The sequence below is a fragment of the Nymphaea colorata genome, chromosome 6 (genome assembly GCF_008831285.2).
Source record: "Nymphaea colorata isolate Beijing-Zhang1983 chromosome 6, ASM883128v2, whole genome shotgun sequence".
In the NCBI taxonomy this organism is placed as follows: domain Eukaryota; kingdom Viridiplantae; phylum Streptophyta; class Magnoliopsida; order Nymphaeales; family Nymphaeaceae; genus Nymphaea; species Nymphaea colorata.
Window position 1 is genome coordinate 10451301 of NC_045143.1, and position 11760 is coordinate 10463060.

Below are 11760 nucleotides of genomic sequence, written 5' to 3' on the forward strand. Positions count from 1 at the left end.
AGATAACTACATCCACACAAAAAGAGTAGTGTATGGAAATCGACAAGAGACATCCATGGTTGCGTTTGATCTCAAATGACAATGAATTTGAAATTGCAGTTTCAAAAAAAAATCAATTAGCCTTTGTATTCTTAACACTACGGTCTTATCATTATGAACTCGTGAAATTTATCTGACCATCAATTTTCATGACTTTACTTATTTTTTTTTAATGTTATTTATGTATGAAACATGAAAATTAAATTTCACATGATTTTGAATCCGACAAACTGATTTTTTTTCCTCTAAAATTGGTTTTCCTAGTTTGGAAAGCACGATTAGTATGCCATTTTCATGTATACAAACATAAATTCATAGTTCATATATACAACTGCTTTTATTTAAAAACCATTGAAAATGGAAAGTCTGGTCACCCTAATCTAGAAAATAAACTAACTCAACGTACACATCATCTCTATACATATATATATATATAGGCTCACCTTTATGAATACCGTGGATGAAATCTAATTAGACCTGGGCATCGGGACGCTCAGCTCGGGCTTGGCCCAGCCTGCCCTCCCGACCGCCTTTCCTGTCCCCCCACCCTCCCGTCGCCCGACAGAAGGAGGGGGGAGTGACGAGGGAGACAGAGGAGGAGGGGGAGCAGAGAGGGAGAGCGGAAAGGGAGAACGGGAGCGGGAGAGGGAGAGGCGGAGCGGAGAGGAGAATGAATACCTTTGTCTCCCTCGTCACTCCCCCTCCTTCTGCGGGGCGACGGGAGGGTGGGGGGACAGGAAAGGCGGTCGGGAGGGCGGGCCGGGCCAAGCCCGAGCTGAGCGTCCCGATGCCCAGGTCTAATTAGATTCCATCCAAGGTATTCATAAAGGTGAGCTTATATATATATATATATATGTATAGAGATGATGTGTACGTTGAATTAGTTTATTTTCTAGATTAGGGTGGGAGAGCGAAAAGGGAGAACGGGAGCGGGAGAGGGAGAGGCAGAGCAGAGAGGAGAAGGAAGAGGGGGAGCGGGAGGGGAGAAGAGGTCGGAAGTCGGGCCGGGCTGGGCCGGCCTATCGAGCCCGGGCCAGGTTTTTTTCGGCTCGAACCCGAAGAGAGAGAGATAACCGCATCTACACATCATCCACACAAGGAGAGTAGTGTGTGGAAATCGACAAGAGACATTCACTATGATTGCGTTTGATCTCAAATGACTGAATTTGAAATTGCAGTTTCAAAAAAAAATCAATTAGTTTTTGTATTCTTAACACTACGGTCTTAGCATTATGAACTCGTGAAATTGAGGGCTTTACGTAGTCGGGTGACAGAGGCTTTCAGACTCTGCTCTTGAAAGTGTTTCAGGATCTTCTCAAATGTCTGGTTTTAGAGAGAGAAAGTGATAGTGAAGGAAAGATCCAGTTCCAGACCCGAAGAGAGAGAGAGAGAGAAGGTGGAGTTGTAGAGCGGGACTCCGACTGCCCTCCCTCCCGAAGGAAAGATCCAGTTCCTGCTACTATTACGGCTTTTTTTCAAACGCCCTATCATCCTTCTTTTTAAAAATTGATCGTTTAATTTTTCTCTTATTTTGACTCTCTTATGCATATTAATACTACCTTAGTATTTTAAATTTTTAATTGTGTAAGCGGGGTTTTATTCATTGCTCCATCTCTATAATTTTTTTTAAAGTTGAAACTATAAAATGATTCATTTATTTTTGTTAAGTCTTTACATTTTGCACTTTTAAAACCACAAATCAAGTCAATTGCACTGTTCATCATTCCATCCCCATCTGTTTTCGTCCAAGTAATATTAATGCTGTTTGTTTAGAAACCAACCGCATGCATTAATGCAAAAAAAAAAAAAGTTAGGTTTGATATATTTAGAATAATATATATACCATGGTAAATCAGATTTTTACAGTCACAATTTGGTCTACTCATGAAATTTGCTTAAACATCAAATTTAATAATTTTTCTTATGTTTAGGCATTATAGCAATTGCCCTTTTCCAAAAGACAATAAGATAAGCTGTGGTTGTGCCAAGCTCAAAAGGAGACCTAATTTGCCACATCTTGTGAATAAACTCCATTATAAATGCAACTATGGGTAACCAATCAATATAACCAGAAGAAACTTCCTTAAAGAAAGAGATGAATAATAACTTGACTCTCTTAATTTTATTAGGCAGATTTTTAATTAGGGCTACCTATTATTTATGTTCATATCTCAAGCTAAATGTTTTTACATGTTTTATATAAAAATTTTGAAAAATAATATTTCTGTTAAATCAAAATTTAAAAACTTTAATTCGAGGGCACCCATGTAAGATTACTTAATATCTTACCAGCTGTAAAATACACACTGTAGCCAATGCATTTATTTTTCAAATAAATGTCTTATGTACTACATTCTTGGAAATACCATCTTTAACCATGATATGATATCTTCCAATATTGTTTTTACAAACCCAGACCTCCTGCCCAAATGCAATACAGGGGATGAAATTTAGATGTTAAAAAAAAATCAATTAGTCTTTGTATTCTTAACACTACGGTCTTAGCATTATGAACTGGTGAAATTTATCTGACCATCAATTTTCATGATTTTACTTATGTTTTTTTTAATGTTATTCATGTATGAAACATCAAAATTAAATTTCACATGATTTTGAATCAGATAAACTGATTTTTTTTCCTCTAAAATTGGTTTTCCTAGTTTGGAAAGTACGATTCGTATGCCATTTTCATGTATACAAACATAAATGCATAGTTCATATATACAACTGCTTTTATTTAAAAACCATTGAAAATGGAAGGTTTGGTCACACTAATCTAGAAAATAAACTGATTCAAAGTACACATCATCTATATATATATATATATAGGCTCACCTTTATGAATACCCAAATTAATGTCAAATCAATATAATTATTCAACTTACACGTACAAAGTAACTTCCTTAGATGGAAACGGTATAGCTTCTGTCAACTTACAAGATTTAATTTCAAATAAAAAAACTTATAATTAACTCTTAAAAGCGTTTCATTAAAGCTAGTGTTTGTAACGCTCAAAATATATATTACACACGCGCGTATCTTATGTTTTATAAATTATGACATCAATTCTTAATATTTATATTTTTTTTATTAAACCACAACACTAAAATATTTCATGAAAAGATAATTCGAGCATTAGGGTTGTGAACTTCGAAAAACGGTTTAGCCGATTCGATGCCATCCAAGGTATTCATATAGATGATGTGTACGTTGAATCAGTTTATTTTCTAGATTAGTGTGACCAAACCTTCCATTTTCAATGGTTTTTAAATAAAAGCAGTTGTATATATGAACTATGCATTTATGTTTGTATACATGAAAATGGCATACGAATCGTACTTTCCAAACTAGGAAAACCAATTTTAGAGGAAAAAAAATCAGTTTATCTGATTCAAAATCATGTGAAATTTAATTTTGATGTTTCATACATGAATAACATTAAAAAAAACATAAGTAAAATCATGAAAATTGATGGTCAGATAAATTTCACCAGTTCATAATGCTAAGACCGTAGTGTTAAGAATACAAAGACTAATTGATTTTTTTTTAACATCTAAATTTCATCCCCTGTATTGCATTTGGGCAGGAGGTCTGGGTTTGTAAAAACAATATTGGAAGATATCATATCATGGTTAAAGATGGTATTTCCAAGAATGTAGTACATAAGACATTTATTTGAAAAATAAATGCATTGGCTACAGTGTGTATTTTACAGCTGGTAAGATATTAAGTAATCTTACATGGGTGCCCTCGAATTAAAGTTTTTAAATTTTGATTTAACAGAAATATTATTTTTCAAAATTTTTATATAAAACATGTAAAAACATTTAGCTTGAGATATGAACATAAATAATAGGTAGCCCTAATTAAAAATCTGCCTAATAAAATTAAGAGAGTCAAGTTATTATTCATCTCTTTCTTTAAGGAAGTTTCTTCTGGTTATATTGATTGGTTACCCATAGTTGCATTTATAATGGAGTTTATTCACAAGATGTGGCAAATTAGGTCTCCTTTTGAGCTTGGCACAACCACAGCTTATCTTATTGTCTTTTGGAAAAGGGCAATTGCTATAATGCCTAAACATAAGAAAAATTATTAAATTTGATGTTTAAGCAAATTTCATGAGTAGACCAAATTGTGACTGTAAAAATCTGATTTACCATGGTATATATATTATTCTAAATATATCAAACCTAACTTTTTTTTTTTTTTGCATTAATGCATGCGGTTGGTTTCTAAACAAACAGCATTAATATTACTTGGACGAAAACAGATGGGGATGGAATGATGAACAGTGCAATTGACTTGATTTGTGGTTTTAAAAGTGCAAAATGTAAAGACTTAACAAAAATAAATGAATCATTTTATAGTTTCAACTTTAAAAAAAATTATAGGGATGAGGGGTTGAGTGAAGGCTTCCACTTTTTTTCCGAGCAATGAATAAAACCCCGCTTACACAATTAAAAATTTAAAATACTAAGGTAGTATTAATATTCATAAGAGAGTCAAAATAAGAGAAAAATTAAACGATTAATTTTTAGAAAGAAGGATGATATTGATAGGGCGTTTGAAAAAAAGCCGTAAGAGTAGCAGGGAAGTGTGGTGAAGGAGTGGGGCTAAGACTTGAGACTCGGTCTGCTCTGCTCTGCTTCGGGAGGGAGGGCAGTCGGAGTCCCGCTCTACAACTCCATCTTCTCTCTCTCTCTCTTCGGGTCTGGAACTGGATCTTTCCTTCACTATCACTTTCTCTCTCTAAAACCAGACATTTGAGAAGATCCTGAAACACTTTCAAGAGCAGAGTCTGAAAGCCTCTGTCACCCGACTACGTAAAGCCCTCAACTCCCGCGCTCACCCACACGCGCGCCATTGCACGTGCTCCCGCTCTCTCATCCTTGGACCTTGCTGCCGTTTCTCTCTCTCTTTGGGAAACCCAAGAAGAATCGAAACGGTAGGACAGGAAGAAACGGGGAGGCCACCGAGGGTGCTGGCAGTTGCATGAGAGTTGCAGAGAAGCGCTAGGGGTGGTAGAGAAAGACCTGACGACAATGGCATCCGATGCGGTCCTGGCCCCCGCTTCCCTCTACGTCGGGGACCTTCACCCCGACGTCACCGATAAGGACCTGTTCAATCTCTTCTCTCTCATCACCGGCCCCGTCTCCGTCCGCGTCTGCGTCGATTCCTTGACCGGACACTCCCTCGGCTATGGATACGTCAACTACGTTAACCATGCAGACGGTAATTCCATCGTTTCGTCTATCGCTTCGTCGTCTTCCTGTTCGTTTCTTTGTGTGTGTGTGTGTGTGTGTTTTTTTTGTTGATTTCCTGGTTTCCGTTTCTCTTAAATCCGGTTGTTAGCGTTACGGGCAATGGACACGTTGAACAACACGCAGTTGAAAGGGAAATCAATTCGGATTATGTGGACTGAGAAGGATCCCACTGCAAGAAAGAGCGGGGTTGCCAACTTGTTTGTGAAGGTACGCTTCAGACAGAATTTCCTTTTCCTTTTTTTTTTTTATTGGTTTGGTTCCCCTGTTTAGTATGAACTCGATGGAGACATCTCTTAGTTCTTCTTTTTAATGTAGATTCTTGCTTGTAGGATTTGAAGAATTTGGTCAGTTTCCTACTTTTTCCTTATTTGTTTGTTTAATAGATATTGATTGCTTGCTTCTCCATCAAATGTAGGTTATTTTCTAATATATTTAAGAAAATATCGGCTGGAACTACTTTGTTTTTTCCTTTTTTTAATTTATTAGATTACAGAGTTGGTAAAACTTCAGTTATGATTGAATATCTATTTTATTTTCTCTTTTCTTGTTTCAATAGAATCTGCACAAGTCGATTGATAATGTCACGCTGCCTACAATTTTTGAGAAATATGGAAACATATTATCCTCCAAGGTAGCAACCGACCAACTTGGCAAGAGTAAAGGATATGGATTCGTACAGTTTGATACGGAGGATTCTGCAAATAATGCCATTGAGAATCTTAACAACACCGTTATCAGAGGAAAGCAGTTGTACGTTCTATTTTGATTCAAATTTTATTTGTTTTTGGTTCCTTTAAATTCTACTACATTTCTTCAGTTCTGCATGAGATGTGGATGAATAGTAGTAAGTGTGACAATCTCTAGTGTTTGTATGCATTTGTTGGACCGTGCAGTTAAGATTAGTTTATTCTCATACTTACTGGCATCAACGTTAACATTTGGATATATATTTGCCTCTCCGTTTAGGTTTGTTGGCCCATTCATTAAGAAGACTGAAAGAAATATTGTGAGTCCAGATGCTAAATATACAAACCTGTACATTAAAAATTTGGACGCTCAAGTGACTGAGGAGGTGTTGAAGGAGAAGTTCTCTGAGTTTGGTAAAATTACAAATGTTATTATCATGAGAGACAATGATGGAATCTCCAAAGGATTTGGGTTTGTAAATTTTGATGATCATGAAGATGCCAAGCGTGCTTTGGAAGGCATGAATGGCAAATTTGGTAATTCAAATAAACTTTGTCTAGCATTTGATTATTTGCTTGGCAATGACAGTGATGTCAAGTTGGAAACTTGAGTTCACGTGAACATTTTGTTTATAAAATTTCTGAATCATACAGTGGGAACCCAAGCTTTATATGTAGCAAGGGCTCAGAAGAAAGCAGAGCGTGAAGAAATCCTACATCGTCAATATGAGGAAATGCGCAACGAAAAAGTTCTCAAATACCAGGTAATCCAAGTTGTACTGTGGGAAGATGGCCTTGGTTTTCTCTATCTTGAGAAACTTTCTAGGGAATTTCCTAGTTTTTCCTAATTTGAATTTGTTAGGCATCTTTTGGATTAGCTGTATACCAAAAATTTCTGTTTGGCATTGCCATTTTCAGTTTCTAACCATGGTCAAAATGTTGCAATGCTCAGGGTTCAAATGTGTATGTTAAGAACATTGACGATGCAGTTGATGATGGTGAACTACAAGAATATTTCAGCAAATTTGGTACTATAACATCTGCAAAATTGATGAGAGATGACAAAGGGATCAGCAAAGGGTTTGGGTTTGTATGCTTTTCCTCTCCTGATGAAGCCAACAAAGCAGTTGCCACCTGTCATGGTAATCACAATATTTCTGTTTGCATCGAACTTTCTTTGCCATTCATTCCATGTGTGGTTATTACTTATCTTTGCTGAATTTTATTTCTTTCTGGTGAACAAGGCAACATGTATCATGGGAAGCCCTTGTATGTTGCTATTGCACAAAAGAAAGAAATCAGGCAGGCACAACTACAGCTGCAGTATGCCCAACTAATGGGAGGAATAGCTGCATCTGTGAGACCTGTCTTTCCTGCTGGATATTCTCCATTGAACTACTATGCACCTCCTCCTCCTGGTGCTGTTCCACCAGTTCCCCCACGACAGGCACTTGTTTATCAGCCTTTAGGTATGAGACCAGGATGGAGGCCTGATGCCTTTCCACCACGGCCACCTCTTACTCGACCTGCATTCCGACCTATCCCTATGTCATTGGTAAGTTTCCATTCTCATCATCCATCGCTTATTATTCCTTTACTGGGGCTGGGGCTCTTATTCATATTTTAGGGACAGGTTCCAAATAATCAGAGGAACTATAGACAAAACCGGGGACGTGCAAATGGGCATTGGATTCCACAAACCAGTCAGCCACCAACTAAAGACATTGCAAATCAGCAAGTAAGCTTGTTCTTCAACTTTTGCTACTTGTTTCTGAATGTTTGTGCTTAACACTTTCACGGTTTCATATTTTTCACACTGATTTTTTTTTGTATGAATTTTCCATATGCACATGTGCATATTGTTTGATGTGTGTGGAGATATATCACGTTGTTTATGAGCTTATGTTTCTAGAGACTAGAGAGATTGTGCAGTATCATCAGAATTATGTTTATTACCCACAAAGCTTCTTTCAACAAGCTCCTTCAATCAATGCAATGATGCTTTCGCTGTTGCTTTGATCACCTTGGCCTGTTTCCTTTCCTGCAAAAGACCATGGATAAGCTGGGACTGTTTATAAATCTCAATTAGATTATGCCCCAAGCGGGTACCACGTTGAGATTATAAATGTTGAGATATTAGAGATATTCGAGCTGAAATAATGAGATGAAACTTTTTGTCCGCCTATTATTTGTTTTATCAAATGCATACATATTCACATAATGATGTTATGTGTTTTCTTATTCTTAAACAGTCTGACTGCTATAGTCTACAGCTTGATCTTATTATTAACTAGGTAGGTAAGTGTTACAATTAGATATTTCCTAGGTCCCTTTTTCCGATATTCCTACTCAGTTCTGTTCATTTGTCCTTCTTTCATTAAATGCCTCTAGACCAACGGTATGAAAGCTACAGCACTTCATAAAACATCCCTTAGTTACAGTTTTGATGCAAACAAATTTATGTGTCTTTATTACTCAAGTGCATGACCATTGCATCCTTACCCTTTAAAGTTGAGAGGAAATGATTGATGATTCTTATTTGCATTCTGTGCAAGTGCAACAGACTGTGTCCTCTAGGCCTTGGTCTTGTTCATTAGGAAACAAATATTTGCAAATTGTTGGTCATGAATTTGTTTCCTGATCTGAGTTTCTTCTATGTATTTGTGTAGTGACTACTTCTTGCTTCTCATTTACTAAGTTCATTTCCTATTTACTAGATCATACAGAAAAAAATCCTATCAATCAACATGATTCTGTGTATGATGGAAATTACCAGAAAAAGCATACAATAATGACTGGCCAATTAATGTGATCTTAATTATGATGGAAGTTGTATGCAATTGGGACTATTCACAGGCCTAGTCAAGCCATGGTGGAGCAAACAGGATGGTGAACATGTTTTTTTGCTGATTGGGTTAATATAATATGTTTTTTTGTCTTATGATAATTTTAGGGAATTGTTTTGTCATATCATGCTCCACATCATATGCCCTCCTAAAACCACATTCTTTAACAGGTGAAATTGAGTAAATAATTTCCTCACCAAAAGTACGTATTGTTATACTGCAGTTAGGTTTTGGCAGTTGCCCATGTAGTTGACTTTCAAGTTTCTGTTAAATTGTAGAATGTTGCATTGTTCAATTATATTTCAGAATGGCTATAGTACTTCAGGGCAGAGGGGAGGTCAAAGGGGATGCATATAGCTTTCGAGGATGAATATAGCTTTCCAATTCTTAGATGATGTGGACAAGGTTAGGATATTTCTGCTTAAATATTCTAAATAGAAATGGTAAATGATGGTGGGCTAAAGTTGGTTTCATATTGTGCAAAATTTTCTAAAAGATTTATTACATATATTAAAAGAATACTGGGCAGCACCTAGGTAATACACCTAGTTGTTGCAAGCCATTATTTTTCTGGAGAGGTTTATAATATGTGGCCAAAATTAGTAGCAGGTTTGGATAGAGAAACAAGGAATTGCTTTTCAGGCTTCAGCCAAAAAAAAAAAAAATGATCACTTGTTAAATTTTTTAAGGTACTATTAAGACAAGGAAGAAAACCTCAAAAGGATATTTACAACGTTTTATCCACAGTCAATGCACTTGTTGTTGGTTAATCACAAAATAAGGTTTAGTTAGGCATTTTCAAGTGGAGATTAAGATCTACCCAGCCCGGGCATTTTTCATAACAGAACAATGTTTGAAGAATCAAAAGAGATGAAGACCACTAAAAAGGATATGTAAGATGCATATTGCATATTAGTTATTCTGCACTTCTAGTAACATCTCCCCCTAGAGCTTACCCTTCATCTACATGTGGAGTTACATACTTTGTATATTCAACCCTTAATTTTCAAGTGGAGATTAAGATCTACCCAGCCCGGGCATTTTTCATAACAGAACAATGTTTGAAGAATCAAAAGAGATGAAGACCACTAAAAAGGATATGTAAGATGCATATTGCATATTATTTATTCTGCACTTCTAGTAACATCTCCCCCTAGAGCTTACCCTTCATCTACATGTGGAGTTACATACTTTGTATATTCAACCCTTATGTGCCTTGCAGCATACAAAACTAAGATATCCTCTAGGAAAAGGCATCACACTTCTAGAATCATGATGTCCATGTAACTTTTCCAGTATTAAGACCAAGATCATCACAAGCTAATGTTAGTCCATCAAACATCTCGAAATGAAATTCTCTTTGGACATTATTTTTCCTTTTCCTTTTTTCAATTTTTGCTTGTATGTTACTTGCACTTTCATGCAAGTAGATGAATTCATTTGCATATTTCTGGATGTCTTTTAGTACATCTCCATATATGTGTTGACATTTTATTTTTATTTTTAAAGCAGCAAAGGAAACATGTACAGAATGGTCCAGTGCATGATGTAAATGTCAGCCCTACAGACCACACAGTGGCTCCAAATGCTGTAGAAACGACTGACTCTGAAATGGGGGTGTTGACAAGCTTGCTTGCTGCTGTTTCTCCACAGGAGCAGAAACAGATTCTTGGCAATCGCCTCTTTCCCCTTATTGAAAAGCTCCAGGTAGACAGTTTTTCAAGGAATCTTGCTTGTAAAGTAACTTAATGATGATTCAATGATGAATTTGGGTACAATATTGTAGTTTGGACTTGCTGGCAAGATAACTGGGATGCTTTTGGAGATGGACAATGCTGAGTTGCTTTTATTCCTTGAGTCACCCGAGGCATTAGCAGCTAAAGTGGATGAGGCAGTACAAGTGCTGAATCTGTCCAAGGCCAAAGTAGAAAGTCAAGATGTTTTACATTCTAAATTTTTGTCTGCTGAGGTTGCCGTTAATTGATATTATAATAGTAAGTATCTATTATATATGGGAAAAACTAGCAAAATATCTTTTGCTTGCAAGATTTTGTAGTTACAAATACCAATTCTTTTAAGAAAGTACTGCAATACTTTTGTGTGTGTTTTTTTTTTGTATCTATGATTGGAGATGACGTAATTACTTGATTGAAGTTATGTTTTGAGGCTATGTTTGTGTTATAATTTCTTTTATATTTTTTTTAATACGATGATATCGTGTGACTCATGTTCTTGTAGTAATGGTATGGTGGACACTTCTGGGCTCATGGCCATAAATTCCCTATCTTCATGTTGAAAACATGGATTCATAGGATTCTCGGCAATTTGTTTGTCTTAATTTGGTGTTCAAGTTGGGTACTGTTTTCATTGGTCCAATGCTTTCTTAGTTATGTTTTCAATCAGCCAATTATCATGTTTAAGACTGTCTAACCAACCTCCATCTGTTCTAATGCTTGTAAGAGGTTAGTTTGGAAAGGCCATTTTATTTTATTTATATATAAGTTATTTGCATCTGTTCATGCTGATACTCTGGTATATCATGAAGGATGTTTGGGGTGTCACGTTGCCATCTGAGGCTGTTCTAGTAGCAGAATGATTAAAAAGGTACTGCAGCGGGAAATGAGAAATTTGTGCTTAACTTTTTAAACTTCTTTCCTTAGACAAGAGGTCCTACTGAGAAATGTCAGTAGTACATTGTTTCAATTCTTTTAGAAACTGCATCATTTCTTGCCAAAATTTTCAGAAGCCAAATTGAGATGCTTTGAAGAACACATGGTTCATACAGTGAATTGGTATTCTGGTTGTAAATTGGCCAATACCAATTACTCAGTATTGATTTTTTTGGCAACTACAGACATTCATAGTTGTGGCGTAATACCATCTGGGATAGACAGAGAATAGGTCAGAGGACATTATCCATAA

The 11760-nt window shown here is 36.3% G+C and overlaps 1 protein-coding gene across 4 annotated transcripts; it reads left to right on the top strand.

Annotated features, from left to right (window-relative positions):
• The first annotated feature begins 4674 nt into the window (after nt 1-4674).
• Nucleotides 4675-10998, top strand: LOC116256268 (uncharacterized). Of its 4 annotated transcripts, none has more exons than XM_031632578.2 (10): nt 4675-5274; nt 5395-5513; nt 5863-6056; nt 6273-6529; nt 6647-6756; nt 6945-7134; nt 7237-7547; nt 7620-7730; nt 10348-10545; nt 10625-10998. In XM_031632578.2, exons 1-10 carry the CDS (start codon nt 5085-5087, stop codon nt 10820-10822), a joined length of 1878 nt encoding a protein of 625 aa, XP_031488438.1. In that variant the 5' UTR covers nt 4675-5084; the 3' UTR covers nt 10823-10998. The 4 variants fall into 4 exon arrangements, with proteins under 4 accessions (XP_031488438.1, XP_031488440.1, XP_031488439.1 ...); XM_031632580.2 differs by having other exon boundaries at nt 4676-5274; nt 7626-7730; XM_031632579.2 differs by having other exon boundaries at nt 4677-5274; nt 10351-10545.
• The last annotated feature ends 762 nt before the right edge of the window (nt 10999-11760 follow it).

Coding starts and splice junctions, on each gene's coding strand:
- LOC116256268 (XM_031632578.2), top strand. CDS start 5,085: ATGGCATCCGATGCGGTCCTGGCCCCCGCTTCCCTCTACGTCGGGGAC. Junction 5,275..5,394: donor CTACGTTAACCATGCAGACG/GTAATTCCATCG, acceptor TCCGGTTGTTAG/CGTTACGGGCAATGGACACG. Junction 7,135..7,236: donor AGCAGTTGCCACCTGTCATG/GTAATCACAATA, acceptor CTGGTGAACAAG/GCAACATGTATCATGGGAAG.